A 25,273-nucleotide genomic window follows, 5' to 3' on the forward strand; every position below is an offset into this window, starting at 1 on the left:
ACAATACTCTACTCAATTTCAGTCCAAAACCCGAGAACAAGAGCAAGGCAGTTGCTACGGATTTCGGTCCGGGCTTGCTGGCCCCGCCCCCCTACTGCGAGCGATGGGTGCGGCGCCGCGCGCAAGACTTCGCCCTGCCTTACGACATCTGGTGGCAGCAACACTATAATCAGCCGGTACCGTCGTGGAACTATAAGAAGATTAGGACAAGTGAGTGTTTTTGTGCTGACAAGCGTGTGAGAAAGAAGTGTTGCTACTATTTCGTAATGGTCGCTAAATGGTCGATATATTTTGAATTTTTTGTCCCTATTATGTGTATTTTTGAATATGAATGTAAGAAAGAAAGAAAAATAAATTTATTTGGTATTATAAAATTTTACAAAATAACTATATAAAATTTACATAAGTAATACCAAGTTGGTTCCCATTCAGCAACGTTGCGAACGGATTCGCAACGCTGGTTTTCAATTGGTAGTAATAAGTGTATAATATAGAGGTACATCTCCCTATCATCAACTATAATGTCTGTGTACACAGCGTAAGATTTGATTATTTTGTTTTAAAACTCGGCGTCATTATTTCTAACTTATCTTTTATTACAGATGTGTACTACGATGTGAAACCATCAGCGGAGGAGTGCGAGTCTGTGGCGTGCAACTGTGCAGCGGCGAGCGCGTGCGCCGAGGACTGCATCAACCGCCTCGTGTACTCCGAGTGCAGCCCGCAGCTCTGCCCCGCCGGGTGAGTGAGACGGATAGATTGTAACGTTAAGTGTGAGTGAGACAGATATACTGTAACCATAAAGTTAATATACCTAGCGGAATAGAGCAACAATCTCGAGCTGTCAAACGTAACCAAAATTGGTTTTCATCTGTGTGAAAAATATGTGTACGTAATACGTATACACTTAACAAGCATGATTGAACATTAATTCTATGAGATTAAATTGTCAACGTGCGGCACGTGCCGACTGGACGTCAAAAAAAGAGTGCTGCTGATGACAGCATAAGCATAAGTAAGTAAGTGATACATGAGTATCACACGTCTCTTTTTAACACGCAGTGTTACTGATAGAGACATCTCTCTTGCTCAGTCCTTTGTTTCTCTATTCCGCTAGGTATATTAACTTTATGACTGTAACGCTGTTAGTACTACGCCATGCGCCGAGGACTGCATCAACCGCCGTATTGTGATGTAATTTTAAATGAGCTACTTAGTCCCTAGTCTATCATTTTAACATACTAAATTGTCCGTACTCTACGACTATGTTATAAGACATAATAAGTTATAATAAACCTAAGTTAAAGTTATAATATACGTAATTATTAATTTATTTCAATATTTCTTTTAGGGACAAATGCAAGAATCAACGCATACAACGTCACGAATGGGCATCCGGGCTGGAGAAATTCATGACTGAAAACAAGGGGTGGGGCGTGCGGACCAAACACAAGATCACATCCGGTGACTTCATACTGGAGTATGTTGGGGAGGTCGTGTCCGATAAGGAGTTTAAGGTGGGAAATTTGATTATTTAATAAATGGATCATACAAAATGATCGTCCTTCCTGATGACAATTAATGATTATGTAAGGTGTATTTGTGGTAAGTGATGTTGCCCACAACTTTTATTACGTATTATACTATAATTGCTAAGGAATTAGTATGCCGCGTGGGAATCATACAATATTCTGAAAAAACTATCTTTAATACATAATATTAAATACAGGCACCTTGGTCGCCACGAATACTCATCCACAGAGGAAATTCGTGGCACCAACCCCAACCATATCGTTCAACTTATGAGCAGTATTGGGTTGGGGATGAAGTCTAGTGCGAAGGAGTCACAATAGATCGTAATGGGTCGCAGTGACGTCAGGCCTACAGCGTCCTGCCTTCTTTAAAAAAAACATTTTATCAATGTCTGTTCTGCGGTTTTTATGTTAAAAGGTGACAGACTTTTGCAGGCTTATATCTAGGTGTTGTGTGTCTATATTTGATTTTAACAATCGTGTGTTACAGGAGCGCATGGCGACGCGTTACGCCCGCGACACTCACCATTACTGCTTACACCTGGACGGCGGGCTCGTGATCGACGGACACCGCATGGGCGGCGACGGCCGCTTCGTCAACCACTCCTGTCGACCCAACTGCGAGATGCAGAAGTGGACTGCTAATGGTACGTCGTCTGCGATATGACTTATGAGCAAAGGGATAGATTGGTGGAAATCTCTTTATCCATAGCCCTTTGATAGCTTGTTGATTGTAAAGGTTAATAATTGAGAAGCTGGCGAACAGAACCGGATTAGTCCGCGAGAAAAAAAATTACACAGTGGCTAGAAAACTAGTATCAACTTAGACTACTACTACTGAACTAATCCGGTTTTGTTTGAAAATGGCCTAAAGCCTTTTTAACCGATTTTGATTGAAAATATTAACAGGGATTGACGCAGATGGGTCAAGAGAAGACGATTCGAAAAAATATATTTCGCACTCTGGTGGACTTGTCCGGTTTCGTTCGCCAGCTCCTTAATTCAGAAACCATTGCTGCTGAATACTAGAATTATTATTATAGAAATAATGAAATAACCTAGCTGTAATTTTTATATGCAACAAGTTAAATTAAAAAGTTTACTTGTGCAGGCACTTTCCGCATGGCGCTGTTCGCTCTGCGCGACATAGAGCCGGGCGAGGAGTTGACTTACGATTACAACTTCTCCCTGTTCAATCCCGCTGTAGGACAGGTGTGTATAGATTTCTTGTACTTCTACTTGGTATTTGTGTAGATCCATTGTACACAAATACTAAATACTTACGCCTAAAGCATAGCCAAAACTCTAAAAATGTCAGTCGTTTGAATTTCGACGTATTTCACGTAAATGAGGAATAAAAAATAATGATCAACCTTATAGAGACTGTCAAGAGAAGTGTATTAAATTGTATACTGTAAGCATCACCAACGTGCAAAATCATATTTTCTGGGTAGGATTAGTTTTCACACACTATTTCTAATATTAAGAGTCCGTATACGAAATTTTGCCGAAATTTTGAAGAAAACGACAGAAATAATCTATATAGATAAAATTCTATCCAATTCGAGAAAAAAATAAAGAGAAAAAACAAATTGTGACAAAAAACACGGTTCAAAACAACCTAAATCTCACATTATATTACTCGCCGCAAGGCAGCCTTGAGATTTGAATCGTGTTTTTTGGCACAATTTGCTGTTCTTTTTTTTTTTCTTTTTTCTCGAATTGGATAGAATTTTATCTATAGATTATTTCTGTCGTTTTCTTTTTATGAATTACAGCTCCAAGTTAACGAAAGTTAACGAAATTAACAGCAATTCTTTGCCCATTTTCTCTAAAATTTTGCCGAGTTACATATTTTTTTACTCAACTACTTCATATTAAAGTGGTAAAAAGTAATTCCAACATTGTATAGAAATTTTGCCGAGTTACATATTTTTTTACTCAACTACTTCATATTAAAGTGGTAAAAAGTAATTCCAACATTGTATAGAAATTTTGCCGAGTTACATATTTTTTTACTCAACTATTTCATATTAAAGTGGTAAAAAGTAATTCCAACATTTTCTTGAGAAAGTCGTCTATACAATGTTGGAATCATAGACATAATATATACTGTCGTAAAGACCACCTGACAACTCGAAAATGCGTGACCATTTTTGATCTGTCAATGTGTGCGTGTGCTAGTGATGTATATTTTACTATCGATAGTATAGTATTTTGCTATCGATAGTTTAGTCCGTTCGAGTTATTTTACCTGAGTTTCTATAAGAAATAAATAATATGCAGCTTTGATAGATTTGTATTTCAAATTAGGTATCATAAATTTTAATTGGCAAAAAAAGGTGACGATTGAAAAGTAGATACACATTTTCTTTTGGAATGATTTTTCAATCGTCGGACATGAGGTTCTTTTAGGGGTAAATAATATACACTTAACACATTATAAAGTTACTTATTTATTACTCAGGTAAAATCTATCTGGTAAATCAGTCCTTACATTGAAAGTAAACGTTGAAAGTAAACAACACACATAGTATATTATATTTTATTCTTAAATTAAATACATATTATAAAATATCATAATATTTTATTACAATTATTTTGAACCGACTTCCAAACAGGAGGAGTCTAGACGTTCGCCTGTGGATATATTTTTATGTATGTTCAACGATTACTCCGCCGTTTATGAACCGATTTTCAAATTATTTCAAAACAAAGTTGGAATAGTTCCTTTAACCAAAATAGTATTTATTCTAATTTTTCTTTAAAAATTTTCAATGAAATGTTTGCTACATATTGTTAAATTTTTCTTGGAATTCCAACCAACACGCCCAATTAATTTCAGCCATTTTCCTCTTATTAGAGGATCTTGAGGGAATCTGTAAAACAAATGATTATGATATATAAATATAAACCTTCCTCTAGTTTTAGAGTCACTCTATATTATAGTAGTTATATTATATTAGCTATATTATACTATACTATATTATATTAGTTAAATAAGATAATATGTCCTTTTTAGTCCGGCCGCACATTTTCCGAATTTCTGATCACAAAAATTCGGACGCCCCGCCCCGCTCATACATTTTGACACGTCAGAAATTCTTTTAGTATGATGGGTCTACAACAAAATGTATGAACAGAGTGCGTTCCGCCGGGCGTCCGAATTTTTCTGATCAGAAATTTCGGATAATGTGCGGCCGGGCTTAAGGTGATAAATATAAAGGTAAATGATTTTTATTTTAGATTTATGTTATTGTAAAATATCGATAAGTATATCGATAAATTTGATTCAAGCACTAGCGTATATGTAAGAAATTTTGATGAAAAAATTTTCTTCAAAATTTGTGTAATATAGGAACAATAGTACCTTTAGTTACGCAAAATATGAAAGTAAAAGGGAAGGTTTCACAATATTTTATTTGAAATAGAGAACTAAAGACCAGAATATAGCAAAAATAAACACATCGTAGCAATTAGGACATGAAGATTAATTACGGGTGAAATGTATATTTTTCAGGATTATTCCTATGATTTACACTGCAATCACTCACAGCACAAGTTATTATTGTTATATATAATAGTATTTGTTGAAAATAACATACGATTGAAATAATAAATTGCAAATACCGAAAGGGCATAAAAACGATTGACGACTTTTGACGACCTGTCAAATAAAAGTTGTTACAATTTTCATTAGACTGCCTCTCTCTTTTCATCTTGTTATAATTCCATAAAGGATTTTCTTCTCTCTCGCACTCTTTGTTGGTCTTTAGCATTATATTATGTCTATGGTTGGAATTACGGTATGAAAAAAGTACAATGTACTGTCAACAGTAACGTCAGTTAAGACGTCAATACAATCCATAAACAGGTGATATTCTAAACCTTTTACAGCAAAAATCACAAAACTGTCGCGGGTTTGAGTTGGATTATTTAAAAATACTTAAAAAAAAACTAGCTCCAACATTAGATTATAATTGAAATGATCTTACATGTTGTGCATTAAAACTTATAGAAATAGTGTATTTTAACTGTTAAATCACGTCTGTTAAATCAGCGAAATCGGCAAAATTTCGTATACGGACTCTTAAGTGCTAATAATTTCTATATTTACGTTCTCTCCTAATAAAACTCACATTTCAGCCATGCAAGTGCGATTCCGAGGACTGCCGCGGCGTCATCGGTGGAAAATCGCAGCGTATCACCAAGCTGCCCGTTAAAACGCAGTCTCGGACGCCGTCCAACACGTCCAATCAGTCCGCCGGTTCCAACGGGCACTCTCGAGTCGGCCGGCCGAGGAAAGCGGTGAAATGCAACAAGAAGCTCGAACCGGTCATAGCTTGCGATCTCAAGAGCATATCGATTCTGAAGTACCAACAACACCTGAACAAGTTGTGGCAGGAGCCGCAAGTGAAGGCGCTCACGCCGAAAGAGAAGACGATAGTCAAGGAGCGGCAATGCTTCTTGTTGAGGAATCTGGAGCATGTGAGTTTTAGATACTTTATTGCAATTTAATTGACTGGAACAGTATTACAGTTAGCACTTGGATAAATATCACTTACATCTTTCGATCTTTTCTTCTTACCGGGGGTTAATTTTAACCTTGGTAGACCAATTGGGAGATAAAATAATTTAAATGTAAACAAGGTCTACTTTGTATATTGATATTAATGAATTTTGTGTGTTATAAAAACATAGTAAGTTATAACTTAGATTGTAGTAGTCGTTACAAGCATGTCTCATATTTTTTTTATTCATTTCATTACAAATGTGAAATATTTGTGAGATTACCAGTATGCGTCAATCTTTCAACATATTACGTATAATACTCCATTCAAGGAACTTTAAAAATTACTAAAGCGTAAACATACCTCAACAAACATGTCAACATTTCAGGTGCGTCGCATAAGAGAGAAGATGACGATACCTCTCTCACCGCCGGCTCCCCGGTTACCGTCACCATCGCCGTCGCCGTCGCCGTCCCCCGCACCGGCACCGGCACCAAATCCGGCCGTGGTCACCGTCGACCCGCTAGTGTTACCGGACACTATGAAGCCGGAGGTGTTCCTGAACAGACTGCGATCTATAAGAACGGAGAGAGAAGAGACCGCGCGGAAACTGTTGAAGGGCGAAGATGATGCGACTATGGATACTAAAAGCAGATTGGCGAGAGTGTTCCGAGCGTTGTACGAGTCTGTGGCTACTGTTAAAGGTATTGTGTTATTGTTTATTGTTGTAAGGACACCAAACAGTACATACATTAAAAACTTATAGAAATGATCATAAATAGTCAAGAAGAGCTGATGCATGTACCTTAGTAGGTGACACAGCGTTTACAATAGCAAGTTCAGGCAGAATATTATAACATCACAAAAATTAATTTCACTAAAACTAACAGTAAAATTAATTTATACTTAATTACAAGAAACAAAAATTATAATAGCAATTCAATAGTAAAAAACACAAAATAAAATAAACAGCAGTCACATAGGATATAATCAAACATATAAATAGTTAAAAGTATACTAATTAATGATTAAAATGAATAAAATCTAAAATGACAATATATAAAATTCGTAAATTATTACATTGATATTTAAATTAATAAAACATGTGAAAAATTAAAAAATATTGTGACAATGTATAAATATATATTACTTTAAAATATAGAATTAATAAAATAAATGTTATGTTTTCGTTGCTTAATTAGTGTCAGTAAATTATAAGTCTGACATCTACGAATAATAAAAACTAAGGAAACGTAACTTCCTAACTCCTATACTATTACCGTTTTATTTCATCAAGCCCTATACGGTCACCGGTGACCAAGACACAATAGAAATTCTATTGTGTCTCGTTTTTCCACGATCGACGGGTTAAATTTGGTTCCTTTCGAACTGTTGTGTAACGTCAGCCTGATACCGCTGAAGGCCACCTAAATATTGCAAATGTATTGAAAATGTGTACCTAGGTATATATTTTTGACAAGTATTGTAGAACATACACACACACACACACACACAGCGCGGCAATGATCTATTTAAAATTCTATAAATTTTAGTTACTTTGTTTTTATTTACAGAATTAATTGTTTTTAATTAAGATACTATTTTGGTGATCTGCAGGACAGGCTCAGCCTAGTGCAGACATCAAAGAAACTCGGCAGTAAAACGTCCTGTAAAAATATTTTGTATCAGATGTATTGTTGTTTTCAATAAATTATTATTATTATTACATGTTACTTTTCCTTAGTTTTTATTATTCGTAGTCTGACGTACTCTTTGCCCAGGCCCTTAGAGTCATTTACTAACTGAACAATAAAAGTTTTATAGCTGCTGTTGTTTGTAGCTATTGTTATGGGTATTGCTGCGATTTGTTATTCGTTAGGTATTTTAATCAATAAATTATACATTTCTAAAGTGTTCTATATGCTTGGAGTCGTAATAAATTGTTTTATAGCTACTGTTGTTTGCTACCCTTTATGATTGATATTGCAGTCATTCTACTCATGTTTTATTCATTATGCGTTGTTGGTGATAAATTTATGGTTGGTCAATTATTCTACCTTCATAAAGCTATAACTTAATGCAATTGCGGGTTATTTAACGTCGACTTTACGAGGTAAAGTCGACGGAACATTAACATTAACATTATTCCTTATGACGTTTTATAAAAAAATAATTCTTGTTATTTATAGACGAAGACGACCAACTCGTCTGTACTCCTCTCCTCAAGTTGAAACCCAAGACTGAGAACGCACAGAGCCTGTCGTCCATTTTGAGCAACATCGACAACGGCGCTTATGAAACAGTGGCTCAGTTTGACAGCGACATGAGTGGAGTATTTTCGAGTATTATTCGCGAGCACAGCAAGACGTCGAGCTTGGGTGCCGCCGCTGCGCTACTGAAGAAGGTAAATTCAACGCTTTATTATATAGAAATACTAGAAACATTGTCTTCATTCTAACGTTCGAAGTGTCCAAGCCAATGGTTTAAGTTTTTTTTTATTTATTTTATTTATTTATTTTAATGCACAAAACACATTACAATCGAAATGAAATAGCATGATAAATACAGTTTATGACCTGGATTGTAAAGTAACATATGTGCACACTATTAAAAAAAAATACTTTTAAACTATAACATTAGCTCATTAACTAATACTTATAATTTATGTATTTAAAAAGAAAAAGAAAAAAAAAGGTGAACAATAAAAATAGGTTATTTGGAACCTTCTAAGGTGATATGGAGGATGTCTTTAACAATCTTTATAAACAATTGAAGCTTATCAAAAATGTCTAAATTTTTATTTTGTTTTGAATAATTATTGTATTGACGAGCCAGGCGTGTTAAGGGGTTAAAATAGGATATATTATTTTTGTATATTTGCAAGGCAAACAGGTTAATGTTATTTGCTCTACGAGCACTAAATTTAATATTGAAGCTAATATGCGAGAGCAAGTTAGGTGAGTCTAATAAATTATTTATGATTTTATAGAAGTAAAGAAGATCAAAGAAGATGCGCCTATTCTCAAGAGTCTGTATTTTGAGATTAATAAGCCTATCGTGATAGTTTAAATTAGATCGTCCTGGGTTATAACGGTAAAAAAGAACCTTGACAAATTTCCTTTGTACGCGCTCAATGTCCTCTACGTGGACTTTATAATTAGGAGACCATACGGGGCTCCCATACTCTAAGATAGTCCTCACGAGAGTTAAGAATAGATATAGAGAACTGTTAGGTTTTTTGAAATCTTTAGTTGTCCTTAAAACAAATCCTTGAATTTGATTGGCTTTGCAAATAATGTGTTCATAATGAGCACGAAAGGAAAGTTTCTCGTCAAAAAGGACACCCAAATCTTTAACAACTTGAACGCGGGTAAGTGCTTGACCATCAATGCTATATATCCAGTTAATTTTATTACGTTTTTGAGTGAATGAAATAACAGAGCACTTACCAACGTTCAAGTACATACGATTTGCTTTACACCAATCTGATATTTTGTCAATGTCTCGCTGAAGGGCCAAGCAGTCTTCATTTTTAGATACCAATCTGAAAATCTTAAGGTCATCTGCGTACAATAGACAATTACAAGACAGTTCAAGTATTAAATCGTTTATGAAAATCACGAATAATAGAGGCCCTAGGTGGGAACCTTGAGGTACTCCCGATGTAACATTGGCTGGTGAGGAAATGAAACCCTTCAACGCTACTAGTTGATTCCTGTTCATTAGATAGGAGCATATCCATCTATACAAGTTTCCATGAATACCATAGGACGCTAATTTACGACAAAGTAGGCGATGATTTACTTTGTCAAAGGCCTTCGTAAAATCTGTATATACGGCGTCTACTTGGCCACCAATGGAAAAAGCTTGGCAGAGATAATTTTTATACTCCAATAAATTTGTGACAGTTGATCGACCCTTTATAAAACCGTGTTGCTTGTGTGAAAGAAGTGGTTTCATGTGACTATAAAGATGATCATAGACTAAGACTCAAATATTTTAGCGAAACAGGAAAGAATACTTATAGGTCGATAATTTCTGCAATCTGTCTTATCGCCACTTTTAAATATTGGGATAATATGTGCTGTCTTCCAACGGTCAGGGAAAGCTCCACTGGCTACAGATTTATTATAAATGATAGTTAGAGGTATTGATAACTCCGTAACAAGCAGCTTTATAAAATAAGGGGGTAACAAATCTGGTCCAGCACCTTTATTAGTATCTAGTTTTTTTATTTTTAATATTATATCACTTTGTTTAATTAATATATTGGACAACGTGTCAGGTATGCAATTGCTGTTAGAGCTAGTGCAATAGTGATAATCACATTGGAGGTCATCATTGCTGTCAAAAACCGAAACAAAGTAACTGGAAAAAAGATTACAAATCTCCTGACCGTTTGATGACGATTTACCATCAAATTTGACAGTGTTCGGTATTGAAACGTTACCTTTTCTGCTATTTACATACCGCCAAAATGATTTCATGTTAGTTTTTAGAGAATTCTCGGTCGCGGAAATATATTTGTCATAACATGTTTTAGTTAGAGCTTTACACCTATGTCTAAGCATAGAGAACACATCATAGTCGCGGGGGTTTCCAAATTTTTTGTAAAGTTTATGATATTTATTTTTTTCTTGGTTGCATTTTATTAAAGCTCTACTATACCAAATAGGGTATGATAAAGTTTTGTTAGATACGGTAGGAGTATGGTTTTTTATTATTTTAAACAGTGTGTCATAAAAGGCATCTGTACACGAGTTAATATCATTAGATCGCAAAATATCCTGCCAATTAACACGATTTAACTCAGATTTTAAGTTTAAAACGTCGCATTTTTTAAAATTTAGCCGTTCAGTGAGACATTGGCGAAGCTCTTTAGACATTTTAGGTAAAGATACACTAATAAGAATTGAGGGATGGTGCTTATCCACTTGGATTAATGCGAGCTCTTCGTTAACACTTACCTGCTCCATGTTTGACAAAACTAAATCAAGAAAACGATTATTGCAGTTTTTGACATTATTGTACTGTTTTAAGTTACAAAAAGACAAAAATTCGCTTAGAAGGTAAAGCTTTTTATTGTGTGTATGAGGTATCGCTGTATTAAGCGTATTATTACACCAAGCAGTGTAGTAGTTGGGGGTGTTGAAATCGCCCACAAGCATGAAGTTGTCAGCAGGGCAGCAATTAATAAGCAAATTTTGACAGTGGTTATAGAAACTTTCTAGAAGATTATGGCTTAGGTCAGGTGGCAGATAACAAACACATAAATGGAAGCGTGATTCAGTGTGTGAGTTAGGCAAAAGAGTTATCCAGATATCCTCCATATCACTATCCCAAGATGCCTGACGGATTACATGGTACTTTTTGTGGATAGCTAGTAAGACTCCTCCACCTTCGATTTTTTTCGATAGAGTATCTATACGATCGCGTCTAAAGACATTGTAGCGAGAATCAACTACTTCACTATCGAATACACTTTTGTTAAGGTTTGTTTCCGTCAGGCAAATGACATCATAATTACTATTTAATACATTTAGATGAAATTGTGTAAGCTTACTTCTTATTCGGTTTACATTTTGGTAATATATTTTAATCACTGCAAAAAATTAAAAGAAACTATACATAGAAACCACAAAAAGTGAAAATATTAAACTAGTTTATTTAGCATCTCGGCATTTTTAACTAATATGGCTGGACTCGTTTCATTTTTTCGAATATAAATATTGCCAAAACTTTAGTTTTGGCAATATTTATATTCGTAGTTTAGTTTAGGGCAGCGGGTATCTATCGAACTTCAGAATTGAAATTTTATTATAAAAAATGTAATCAACAACCATTAGGGCGTTCGCTGCGTTAAGCGTGCGCTCGGCGCGGCCACCCGCGAGGCGTGCTTGTTTCGTGTCATCCCATAGAGCAGCGCTGCGGGTCAGCCGTCGCACGATTACTATGGCGAGCGCACGGCGCGGGCGCCCGCGACGGGCACACGCTCAACGCAGCGAACGCCCTTATAATTCAAGTTTCTGAAATCAAACTACCTATTTAAGTATTAGCTAACAATTGTTTGTAATTTCAGGTGTACAACAACACAAAACCAGATTTTGCGGAACACTTAAGTAAGATACTGGGTTCACCGGAGTCCTTACCACCTGGATTTATGCAAAAATCTAAGTCGGGTGAGTACTTGAGAGCGTTATAAATTTTCTATACTCCACTCGGGCTAACTTGCCGCTAGCGGTCGTTGACTCTCCCTGTCAAAAACTTGTCATTTTTCATTTAAACCGCGATTGACAATGAAGTGTCAGATATTGTCAATCGTGGTTTTATATGGAAAATGACAAGTTTTTGACAGGGAGTCAATGACCGCTAGCGACCAGTTAGCCCGAGTGGAGTATAGAATGGTTTTTATGTGTATCTCTTGAAACATTCCTATTGAAAAATTCCGTTGCGTTCCGTCCATCTACGTAACTACTCCATAGCAACAGGTTAATGTCACAATGCACACCATAATGTCACACCAGTATTGCGAGGGAAACACATTACAAGACTCATCATTAATCCAACTTTATCTTTTTTCTCACAATGTCTAGTCTTGAGTGCTTCTTAGTTCTTACCTGTGCGTCTGTCCTCTTAATTTTATTTATGCAAGGATCTCTGTCAAAAACTTCGTAGTACTCTGAAGTCTAGCCGCCGTACTCAGAGACATTTAATTACGATTAACCTTGAATTTAATGAAGAGTTTGACAGATAATGTATGGGGCTTATGTCAAAATTTTGAATTAATTACAATTAAGTAAATTATGTTCCACTCTGAGTGCGGCAGTAAGTGGACTATGACTTTACTAAAACGTGTATCGTTACAGACGAGGTGATAATGTGCGTGTGCGGTCTGCACGTGGAGGAGGGTCTGATGGTGCAGTGCGGAGGCGCGGGCTGCGGCGTGTGGCAGCACGCGCGGTGCATGCGCCACTCCGGCGACCCGGCCGCCGCGCATCACTGTCACAACTGTGAGCCCGCTGAGGTGAGACTAGAATTATCTACAGACCAGAGGGTCAAGAGTGACGCTACTGTAGCGGTACCCATAATTAGCCTAACAATCCTGCATCTCGCTATCGGAGTTTTTGAGCGCGGCAAGATGTATACAACGTCTGAAATGACGTCAGTGCGCTTCGGCCTGATTGAGCATGCTATCTCGCTCGCGCTCGGTCGGAAAACCTTCCTTTTCGGCCGCCACTTACTTCGTTAAACTACTACATATAATATAGTGAGACGAGTCACGAAATGAGTGATACGACGCACAAAATTTCCCTGAATGTCCGTGCTATGTGGTGCACCTTAGACTTTTAAGATTATAATGTACAAAAGAAACTACCCATTGCTGCTTTAAAATTACATATTATTTTATTTTATTTTGTAACTTGATTACTATACTTTATAGAAGCGATGTCAAATTATTCAAGGCTATAATATTATAGAGTTAACAAAACACTGTAAACTTCAAATTACTGACGATGACTTGTAAAAATATTATGTATTATAATATTATTTATTACTTATTAATTATTATTTATTACATTTCTTTTCTCTCTCAGGTGGACCGGGAGATACCTCTAGACGAGTACACGGAAGAGGGTCACCAGTTCTATCTCTCTCTTATGCGGGGCTCGCTGCAAGTGCGTCAGGGTGACACGGTGTACGTCCTCCGTGATATACCGATAGACGAGCGACGACCTGACCTCAGTGCTAACACACAGACGAGCAGGACTAAGCGGACAGATAGGAAGAAGCTTAAGACGAAGGGGAAAGAGGAGACTTCGACGACCAAGGTAAACTTTCATAAAATTTCAACAAGGCTAGTACAGGGAAGGCGAACCAATGGCACGCGTACCACCAGTGCAGTGGCACGTGACATAATGGAGCACGCTTCTGGTCACAAAACTAGTATCGAAATTATGTTACCAACAATGAAGGTTATAGATCCACCTCTGCATAATGTATGAATTTAAATTTTAAAATACGCACCAAAAAAACAAAATTAATTCATCAAGCCCCATACGGTCACCGGTGACCGAGACACAATAAAAATTCTATTGTGTTTTGTTTTTTTACGATCGACGGGTTAAATGGCACGACTTCTTCAGAAAAGGGCACGTTGATTCGAAAATGTTTTGCCATCCCTGCTAGTAGGTCCACAATTTGATGAAGACGTGTTAAAATATTTGTTTTAATACCTCTGATATTTTGGTTTGAAACTAAATTTTTACATTTGATTGTTTTTCTTAGGATGGAGCCGTCCGCAAGCACACGTATCAGACGATCGGCGCGGTACCGGTGTCGGAGCTCGACATATTCCGCGTGGAGCGACTATGGAAGCACCGCGAGACGCAGGAGCGCTACGTGTACGGACACCACTACCTGCGACCGCACGAGACATTCCACGAGCCCACTAGGAAGTGAGTATGCGACTTTACCGGTACGAATACACGCACAAATGAATCTCAACGCGCTCACACACGCAAATACTCATTAACACGCCAAATGGACTCATACGCATTTAGTGTTTCCACACAAAACTGCAAATTTGCATCGTATCGCATCGTAATGTCATTTTATTATAAATTTTGTCGCAGATATTTGCGATGCGACGCGAATTCACAGTTTTGTGTGGGAGCCCTTTACCAGCACGAATGAACGCACAAATGCATCTCAATTCTCAACGCACTCACACACGCAAATACGCAATTACACGTACGCGTATACATATACGTACTCAGGCACGCCCATACGCTCTCACGGACACCCATACGCATGTACACAGGCACGAACGTGTACATACAGAGAGTACACACTTACACGCGTACTCGTAAACACAAAATGCTCTCCGAAATTCAAACTCACTACAAAATACACATTGTACGTGAGGATGGTATAAATTTAGTAACGTAACGCACCTTTTTACACGCATGCCCAAAAATATTATTAAAATTGTTATTAAACTTGCTAATTTTACGAAATTATGACACTTACCCTAATATAGGGCAGTGTAATAGGATTTAGGGAGTAAGGCCAATTCCGACGGTCTCTGAAAAAGTGGAGTGTAATGACGGCTTATATCTGCTTGAAGTTGCTAACTTGTATTCTGTTGTAGATTCTTCCACAACGAGGTGATGCGAGTGCCGCTGTACGAGGCGGTGCCGATCGAGCTGGTGATGTCGCAGTGCTGGGTCATGGACCTCAATACATTCTGCAAGGTACCTAGTGTTTTGTTTATAGTCTTCATCTACACTTCTACACTAATATAATAAAGAGGTATAGTTTGACTTTTTATTTGTTCCTACAAATAAAAAATCAAACTATACCTCTTATATCTCTAAAACTACTGGACCGATTGCAAAAAAATTAACACCGATAAAAAGCTGAGTGTGTTCCTGAGTGATATAGGCTACATTTTATGTATTAAATAGTTGGGTTTTTTTTCCTGAAATTATGTCGTTATCAGAATTCCACGCGGGCGAATCCGCGGGCAAAAGCTAGTTTGTTATGTCGTTGAACTCATGAAACGCTAATTAAAATAATTGACAGCCCTCATTTTTCCAAGCTCTAATTTTTTCGCTTTGCTAGATGACAAGGACAACTCTTAACTTGAACGCCATGAAGTTTGCCTGAGTAAGCAAGACGAAAAGATACATTTTATCAATAATCGATAATATTAGTAGGAGGAAACTATCAAGGTTTATTTTCGATGGTCATTGTGCTAACAGTGGCTTCTATCATAAAATGCCCCATCACATGGAAAATGTGATTTACTTACTTATTACTAATATTACAGGGTCGTCCTTTGGGCTCGTCCGAGGCACACGTGTACATCTGCGAGCTGCGCGTGGACCGCTCGGCGCGGCTGTTCACGCGCGTCTCCCGCCCCAAGTACCCCATCTGCACGAAACCCTACGCCTTCGACACGTTCCCGCAGCGGCTCAAGGTCACCAGGACTTACGCGGTACGTATTAGTCAGACAGAGATAACCAGATGATGCTGACTCGCTCACACACGGGAGATGCGCATGCGTACCGCTCGGTGCGGCTGTTCAAGCACGTTTCTTTTTAGTGTTACAGGTTGAACAACCTGCAAAATAACTCTAGATAACATAGATACTTCGTTATCTATTATCTTATATAATAATAATAATATAATGTTTGTAATAAAATGACTATGTTATGTACTTGTTTGTCAAGAGACTTTTTTACGGTACGTTTTTTACGACAAGGATAAAACAATGCATAACTATAATGTCCAGTGTATACCCAGTTCTCTACAATATTGCAATATTTACTCTTCATCTCTACAATATTTAGGTAGTTCTTTGTAATATTACAATACTTCATTTCACTTTTACTACATATTTTGCAATAATTACATTAAATATTTACAGCCGCATGAGGTGTTACCGGAGTACCTCAAAGGCAGAGCCGCTAAGAACGCCGCGCCCGCTGACAAGAACAAGACCACACAGGAGACCAAGAAGAAACAGACTCAAGCTGTCGCCGCCCCTGTAAGTAACAAGGTAATTAAACTAACAAACTAAAATTATATTTAAGTTTTGTAGCTACTATTACTACTATTAACAATCATTTTCTGCAATATACGAGTAATAATAATATACTTAACGATTTCCGAAAGAAACTGCTTCTAAATATAAGACCGCAAATTTGGAAGTTTTCTTTTAGTACTTAATCTAATCATTGAAGAAAATAAGAAGCTTCATCAGAGGGTGGTGGTTGTTTAATACTTGTTAAGGATAACATTAAATTCAAAGAACGCAATGACATTGTCAATTATACTGTAGAGAGGGTGTGTGAGGTTGCATGTGCAGAAATTAATGACTTTTTATTTTAATGCATTTACAGACCGCCAGCAGCTAACTATATACACTTTTTCACTGTAATTGAAGATATATTAAGTAACATTTTTATGTGTAACAAATCACTGGTTGTGTGTGGAGACATTAATATCGACATTCTAGTAGAATCTACGCATAGGAACAATCTATTATCACTTTTTAAGTCCTTTAATCTAGATTATGTATTTAAAGAGCCAACCAGAATTACTCCACATTTATTTCACCAGAATTACAAGTGGCACAATGCTTTGAGGAGTAATTCACAAATATACCCATAAAAATAACTGAAGGTCTTCAGGGTTCATCTAAACAGGCACTAGAATTATTGGAAAGTAATGTTAATATTCATGTGCCAGAAAATTTTCAATTTACACCAGTTAATCAAGCGGATATTAAAAAAGCTTTTAAAACACTGAAATTGAAAAGTACTGAAGATTTATGGGGCATTTCCGTCAAGGTATTGCAGCCGGTTATTGATGTTATCGCGCCTATATTAGCAGTGGCATTTAGCGATAGTATTTTAAAAGGGCACTTCCCTGATTTATTTAAAATTAGTAAAACTATTCCGCTTTTTAAAAATGGTTGTAGAGAAGACCCTTCAAATGACAGGCCGGTATCAATACTACCCTCACTAAGCAAGATTTTTGAAAAAAATATGCTTGACCAGTTATTAGCACATTTTTCTAAATTCAAAATTATTCATAACCAGCAATTTGGCTTCTCAAAAGGGAGATCAACAACTCACGCTGCATTCAAGCTAATATCATTGATATTGGAGGCTTGGGAGGGCTCACAGGATGCCATTGGAGTATTTTGTGATCTCTCCAAAGCCTTTGATTGCGTGGATCATCAAACACTACTCAAGAAACTTAGTTATTATGGAATACGTGGCCAAGCATTAGATATGATAAAATCTTATTTGTCTAATAGGAAACAATGTGTAGGCATTGGACATGCTATTTCGTCAGGGTAATTCGTTCAGATCGGTGTGCCTCAGGGCTCTATACTAGGTCCTTTTTTGTTTTTAGTTTATATTAATGATCTTCCATATTATGTACTTGACGAATGTGATGACATTGTATTGTTTGCAGATGATACCTCACTGATTTTTAAAGTAGATCGGAAAAATAGTCAGCTTCTGCATGTTAACAACACACTAAAAAAATGGCTAAGTGGTTTAAAGCAAACAATCTTGCTCTTAATGCGAAAAAAACGAACTGTGTTAGATTCTCTGTACCTAATGTTAAAACAATCGAATCCGAAATCATAATAGAGAGCGAAAAAAATAATTTGACTAACTCAATTTCTTTTTTAGGCATTCGATTGGACTCGAAATTACAATGGAATAGTCACATTGAACACCTTTCGTCTAAACTTAGTGCTGCTGCTTATGCTGTAAGGAGAATACGCCAACTAAATTCTATATCGATAGATACAGCAAGGCTTGTTTACTTTGCGTATTTTCACAGTTTAATGTCTTATGGGCTTTTATTATGGCGATCAGCAGCCGACTTGGACAGTATTTTTATTTTGCAAAAACGTGCAGTACGTGCTATATATCAAATGAAATGTCGAGATTCACTTACAGAAAAATTTAAAGAAATTAAAATTATCACTTTGCCCTCATTATATATATACGAAATAATTATGTACACTCGAAAGAATATAGACCTTTTTAAACAAAAATGTGATTATCATAATAGAAACACTAGAAATAAAAATAAACTGCATGTTCCTAAATTTCGCTTAACTAAAACAAATAAGTCTTTTATGGGCAACTGTATCAGATTTTATAATAAAATACCCCATGTTTGTTTGCCAGAAACAAAATTAAAAAAAAAATTAAAAAGAGTGCTAGTCGGAAAAGCATATTACAAGGTTGATAATTACTTAAATGATAAGGATATTAATTGGGTGTAAATCTGTATCATATTTCCCTGAATTCTGCTCATTGCTCCTCATACATTGGTGATTTTATATAAATTATGTTAATGTTTTAATTTTTTAATATATTATTAATTATGTTGCCCTGATATTATGGTTAATGTAATTGTACTTTAAATCTAAATTGTAATTATGTTTGACGTCAAAAAGTGTTTTTGTAAACCTATTTTGAATAAATTATTTTGAAGTTTGAAGTTCTGAATAGTTTTAATTTTTTGTTCGAATAAAGTGTTTACTTTTATTAGACATCTACACAAAAAGCCATGACTGTGTGGCGATACCCACAATTAGCGTCACATTCCTGCATCGCGCTATTTAAGTTTTCTAAGTGCTTCGGTATTCGGGCCTGACCGAGTATCACACCTCGCTCGAATCGAAGGCTCGGTGGTCGGAAGATCTCTTCCGACATCTTCGAGCGATCTTTCTTTGCGGCCTTCACGCATATATCCCACAACTGTATACTTTAAAGGTGTCTAAATCATTAATATCAATTTCCAGCTAACCGGCGCAGCGCGACGCGAGCAGCAAAAGGAGCGCGTGAACGGCATCGCGCGACGGCTGCTCGCTCGCAGCGGGGGGCGGGCGCTCGACGCCTCCTACCTGCTCGCCCCGCCCGACCGCCGCCGCCGCCGCGCCCCGCCCTCCTGACGTGCCTGCCTCGCCTGCCCGCACGCCTGCGCCGGACACTAGTGCGGTGTGTGCGCAACACAGTGATGACGTCACTGTAGCGAATACCAGCACTAACAGGACAATCAGTTTTGCGAAAACTAACATCACAGTTTTTATAGTGCCCTGGTGTGTATGTGCACATAAATATTTAACTGGTGATGTAATAACGTCACTGTTGCGGGCGCGGTTTCGCTAAAACCGAACAGTCGTTTTTAAAGGTGCCCAAGTGTGTACGCAATACACAAGACTACTCAAACGGTGCGACCTTAACAGATGTGACTGCAGGTGCAACTCCTACGCTCATAAACTGAGTGGATCCACTCTATACCGATGTGCTTATTGTAAAATATTCGTCTAATTGTTGTCTAAGTGTGGTAAGGTCTAGTACTGTACAAGTAATTCCAAATTTGCACGAGACTGTTTAGTCTGTTTTTTCTGTGTAATACATCATAATCATTCATATTAAGACACCTTAAATGCAACTTGTATGTAGAAAATAGTGCTAATAGTGCTGGTACACTTAGTTTTCTGTCAGTCATTCTGTAAAATCAATTATTCACATAGACGATGATAAATAATAACATTTTAAAACTTTAATATGATAGCTGGCTTATGATTTTAATGTTGCTAGAATTGGTATCTCCGCCTTATTTATTGTACTGATTCTATAAAAAATCTGCTTATTTATAAGTGTTGTAAATATTTCGTTATAAGATAGATACATAATATTATTTATCGTCTATTGATAAAATGCTAATTAATAAAATGACACAGCAAACGTAATTCTCATAATTAAAGTTTATTCAATTTGCAGTATGGTTTTGGTACACGCACGAAGTCTGCGTGCGAGTTAGAAAAGAAACTGGGGATTAGAGTGTTAATGCAAATCGAATATTTTATTTACGAGAAATACTCCTTTGTTACAAATTCGTGTAACTCTCTTCTCTCTTAAAGATCTTTTTCATTATATGAGGGTTAGTGTAGGTTTGCAAATAAACGTACCTATGTATGAAATAGTATTATTCAGGAATCGCTTACGTATTGTATTAGAAAGTTGATTAATATTTTTATCATACTTGTAACTAAACAGCAGAGATAGTATTATTACATTATATCAGTTAACGATATCATTTGTATTAAAGTAAGATTTTTGACTTCTTTAGTTTGTAGGACTACTTTAAATGCTTTTTAAGTGTAAGATAGTTTTTAAGTGCTACGTTTAAGAAGTAATACATTCCCTGGCGTATGGAGATGTAAGACAATAACTGGCCTCGGAGCCGAGCGCAGATCGTATGAATCTCCAACTGTATATATGATAGCGTCATTGTTACTAATATATTTTTGGATGTTAAGGTTAATCGCGTAATTTTAAAATATCAAGTGTTTTAACGTTAGTTCGGTACAATGACTAAGTTATTTATTGAAGTAGCATAATTCATCGCCCCGCTAAAATCTTTTTGTTTACGCTCCGGCAATCTCAAGAGTATAGTTGTAGGTGTCTCCGTTGTAAGGCCGCCCGTAAGCGGCGATATATTTTCTAGTTATAAATATATTTTTATAGGCTATTATTGTTATTTATTATTGTGCTGAAAGGCATTAGGGTAATGAAATTAATTTGGAGGCTGATTTTTTAGATGTATTGATTTTTATCTGTAGCGACACTATGTTTTACGTTTATTTTGATTTTTAAATAATTTTCCGTTTATACACAATATTATGAATTTTTTCGGCCATTTTTAATTCCCTGTGCGAGTGTAAATATTAATATGTCTAAAAAATCAATCTAACGACCAGTGGTGCGAATGTTGAGCGTTGAAAGTTTTTATAATGGTTAGTAGCGGAGATGTTTGAGGTTTGTTAATATAGTGTTTGTATTACTTATTAGATTTAAATTACCTTCCAGTAGGGTAGATTTAAATATTACTTTAAAATTCTGGTCATTTATACCCGAGAGTGACTGCACTCCGTCATGCCTTACACATACTAAAATCTCTCTATTTTTTTTACACATTTAGTTTGATAAGTTGTATATAGGATGTGGTCGAGCGATTTTATTTGTACACGAATGAAATACTTGTGTGTTCGTTTGCCCCTCTTCGTTGCTTCGCTGATGTGATTCTACTGAACAAATTGTTTTTGTTTCTTATTTATTTGTAAATTACCGTTAGCTCTTTTGATATTTTGGTAGTGATTTGTAAGTTTGTCGATCGTGGTTCGGTATTATTTAAGCTTTCCGGAGTGATATGTTGATCCCAATACCTAGTACAAAACTCCACCGATTTTTCCTCTCATGTCTATGCTTGTAAACGAGTACATAATATAGTAGACATCCTAGACAATTCATAGATAATATTGTTTGTTACTGTAAAGTATTATACAGATATAGTAGGATACACTAAATCATTTTGTATGCACAAAGAGCACCGCGAGCCTAATAAACACATAATATACAAATTCCAACGTACTTAAACATTTCTAGATGTCAATAGTTATAGTTATAGATACAGATTTGCTTTTCTAGTGTGGTAACTGTTAGTGTTTCTGCCCGGATGCTAAATCAAGTTTTGGGATCAAAATTTTCTTAACATATTTGGTAAAATATAAAAAAATTCGTCATGTCCACTTGAACATTATTATATAAATATCTTCGATGTATGAACAATAGCAGTAACAAAACGCATTTAATATTGTCTAAGGTCTCGTTCACATGACTCTTAGCTTATCTGCACTAATGTGAACGGAGCCTATCCAATAATATTCAAGTGGGCACGTAGTATGGTTTAACGCATCTGTTATAATATCGCGCAGCTTTACAATTTGTATGTAGGATTTTGTTTAACATGCCATTTGTTGTAAACTCATGTTTTAATATTAAATTACAATCAAAATCTATCAGTATTTTATTTGCATTCCACAAGTTACTTTGAATAAGTGTTAATGAAACGAATTATGATAATTAATATTTGATAAGTCTTAAATCTTAGGGTCAGCGCTGACCTTTATGCAGCAACGTCGGTAAGTGATTACGGCGGCGGGGCCGTGTGAAAAGGGCCCATAGAAATGTATGCAGCAGCGCCGCCGCGGCGTGTGTGTAAACAGCCGTAGTGGCGAATGTTCGTCTATGATGATCGTCAGTTATTACCATAAAGTTAATATACCTAGAGGTATATTAACTTTATGGTTATTATCGACATAGATTGTGCATTCTGACCACTTGGCAGTCAAAACTTTGGTACCTTTGTCCAACATAATGTGTTGGATCTTTGAGCCAAGTATAATAATAAGTTATTATCGACATAGATTGTGCATTCTGACCACATGGCAGTCAAAACTTGGGTACCTTTGCCCAACATAATGTGTTGGATCTTTGAGCCAAGTATAATAATAAGTTATTATCGACATAGATTGTGCATTCTGACCACATGACAATCAAAACTTGGGTACCTTTGTCCAACATAATGTGTTGGATCTTTGAGCCAAGTTACGTAGTAAGCCTTCCTATTAGGTAATCTGAGGCTCTAGTAAAATGCTGTAACGAGCGCAACACATGGCGTGCCCTCTCACTCGCACATTCCGGGAATTTCGGAAAGCTCAAGCGTGCTCCAACAGGCGACGCGTCCCAAACGCGTCCGAGACGCACCCGTCAGATTCCCGCGCGCTACCGACTCGACTAGTTCGTAGTCCGTAATTAAGATTTAAGAGTGATTATTTTTTATGTGTTGAATACAATAAAAGGTGTAATTTAGATTGTTTTACTAATAATATATCACACCCCCGGCCAACGCATTAAAATGCTGAATTAATATCATGTCATCTCTTTCCTCCCTTACAAACATAAATACGAAAGAGAAGGCAATCTGTTAGCAATAATAAGAAACTGGTGGGCCTCTCAAGTAATCATCATGACGAAGGCACCGAGTAATATCGCTTTTTCCGGTTTTCCTCGTTCGGGGCGAAAATTGCACACCTCCGGCGAAAACCCAACTGAAACCAGCTGGCTAGTGGCTACCGTAGAGACAGCAAAATAATTGTCGTGTTAATTGTTGGTATGCACGTCTAGGACGTCGATTTGAGAGTTTTGATGAAAAGATTTATTTTTAATTAATGGACATCTTGGGGAAGACCGGCATCTTTATTTGAAGTTGGCTTTGAGCTGCCCCTATTTCTTTTGTAATGACTCTAGAAAGACGGTGTTCACAGTAGATGACAAAGTAATATTTTATAAACCTAATACAGACGTTAGAGAACATATTATTTACTTATAAAGTTATGAGCCCAAACAGGGCCCGATCTAAGGGGGGGGCGAGCCGGGCATTGGCCCAGAGCGGCAAAAATGAGGGGCGGCGAAATTGACTTATTCGTATCTTCCAACCTAGCTATCCACCACTTAAGTTTGAGAATTTTACCAGCTAACCTACCTTAAGTTTGCAAGTGGAAATATTTGAGTATTTTACTTAAATATTCCTCCCATTTTCCCCCAACAAATATGTTTCCTGTCGTGGGCGTACCGAGGGGGGGGGGGGGGCAAGGGGGGGCAGCCCCTCCCCTGGATCATGTTGACGTCCCTACTAAGTATAGTGTGGCGGTATGCACAATTCGCCTAACATTCCTGCATCGCGCTATCGAAGTTTTCTGAGCGCGTCGGTATATATACGACAGCTGAAATGTATCACGAGGGCTTAGGCCTGACCGAGCATACCACCTCGCTCGGTCGGAAGATCTTCCTCTTTGGCAACCACGCTCATATCCCACATTGGTGACCCTCGACAGAACACGCCTCCTTCATCATCATCACTCCCCGCCCCTCCGCACCGCGCCAGCCAGCATCGCCTCATCGGGGTACCTCGTCCACTAGCCGCAATGTACCGCGGCCTGGGCGACTCCGTATCAGCATCATCTGGCTTTCTCACTACACCGACCGGTCAGCAAGCAGAGCACATCTCTCCTGGTCAGCACGTAGCATCGGCCCCGCACGGCAGCTTATCCGACTCACTGGATCCCGTGCAGCAGCTTACAGTTCCGACTCACTGGGACTCACTGTATCAGTTCCGACTCACTGGAACTCACTGGCACTGGCGACTCAAGCGACAAGACTTCAAGATTCGACCTTCGGTCTTCGGGGGGAGTGATGTGGCGGTACGCACAATTCGCCTAACATTCCTGCATCGCGCTATCGAAGTTTTCTGAGCGCGTCGGTATATATACGACAGCTGAAATGTATCACGAGGGCTTAGGCCTGACCGAGCATACCACCTCGCTCGGTCGGAAGATCTTCCTCTTTGGCAACCACGCGCATATCCCACAATAGTATTATCTAGTACTTTTGTCTATAAAAATTAAGAACGAATTTTTGCCATTTGTTTGCAATACAATATTGTTACAACTAAAAATTATAATTTTTTTATTCTTTATAAACACCTAGCTTATGAAAAATCTGATTTGCCCCCCCCCCCTGGCCCAGAACCTGGGTGATTTGCCCCCCCCCTCTGGCACCAGAACCTGGGTTATTTCCCCCCCCCCCCCCCCCGGCCCAGAACCTGGGTACGCCCATGTTTCCTGTATATGTAAAGGGCGGCGAAAATGATCTTTGCCTGGAACGGATAAATGGCTAGATCGGGTCCTGAGCCCAAAATCATAATTTTCGGTGGTGGAGGTCAGGTATCGAGGGCACTTGTGAACCAGACCACTTTAAAATTTGTTGGTTCAAACTTATTAAT

General features: G+C 37.4%; 1 protein-coding gene across 3 annotated transcripts in view; it reads left to right on the forward strand.

Annotated features, from left to right (window-relative positions):
- Nucleotides 1–22,446, forward strand: part of LOC121734094 — an 83,970-nt gene extending 61,524 nt beyond the window's left edge. For 2 of the 3 annotated variants that reach the window (XM_042124507.1, XM_042124509.1), the window contains 16 exons: nt 23–210; nt 603–741; nt 1,352–1,517; nt 2,023–2,179; nt 2,644–2,744; nt 5,679–6,020; nt 6,432–6,747; nt 8,233–8,447; nt 12,123–12,222; nt 12,910–13,067; nt 13,639–13,872; nt 14,330–14,499; nt 15,195–15,297; nt 15,876–16,043; nt 16,476–16,607; nt 19,386–22,446. In XM_042124507.1, coding sequence (XP_041980441.1) covers nt 23–210; nt 603–741; nt 1,352–1,517; nt 2,023–2,179; nt 2,644–2,744; nt 5,679–6,020; nt 6,432–6,747; nt 8,233–8,447; nt 12,123–12,222; nt 12,910–13,067; nt 13,639–13,872; nt 14,330–14,499; nt 15,195–15,297; nt 15,876–16,043; nt 16,476–16,607; nt 19,386–19,535 — 2,839 coding nt within the window. In that variant the 3' untranslated portion in view covers nt 19,536–22,446. The remainder of the gene's footprint in view (nt 1–22; nt 211–602; nt 742–1,351; nt 1,518–2,022; nt 2,180–2,643; nt 2,745–5,678; nt 6,021–6,431; nt 6,748–8,232; nt 8,448–12,122; nt 12,223–12,909; nt 13,068–13,638; nt 13,873–14,329; nt 14,500–15,194; nt 15,298–15,875; nt 16,044–16,475; nt 16,608–19,385) is intronic. The other variant, XM_042124508.1, reaches the window with a different exon arrangement.
- The last annotated feature ends 2,827 nt before the right edge of the window (nt 22,447–25,273 follow it).

This window comes from Aricia agestis, chromosome 15 (genome assembly GCF_905147365.1).
Source record: "Aricia agestis chromosome 15, ilAriAges1.1, whole genome shotgun sequence".
NCBI classification, from domain to species: Eukaryota; Metazoa; Arthropoda; class Insecta; order Lepidoptera; family Lycaenidae; genus Aricia; species Aricia agestis.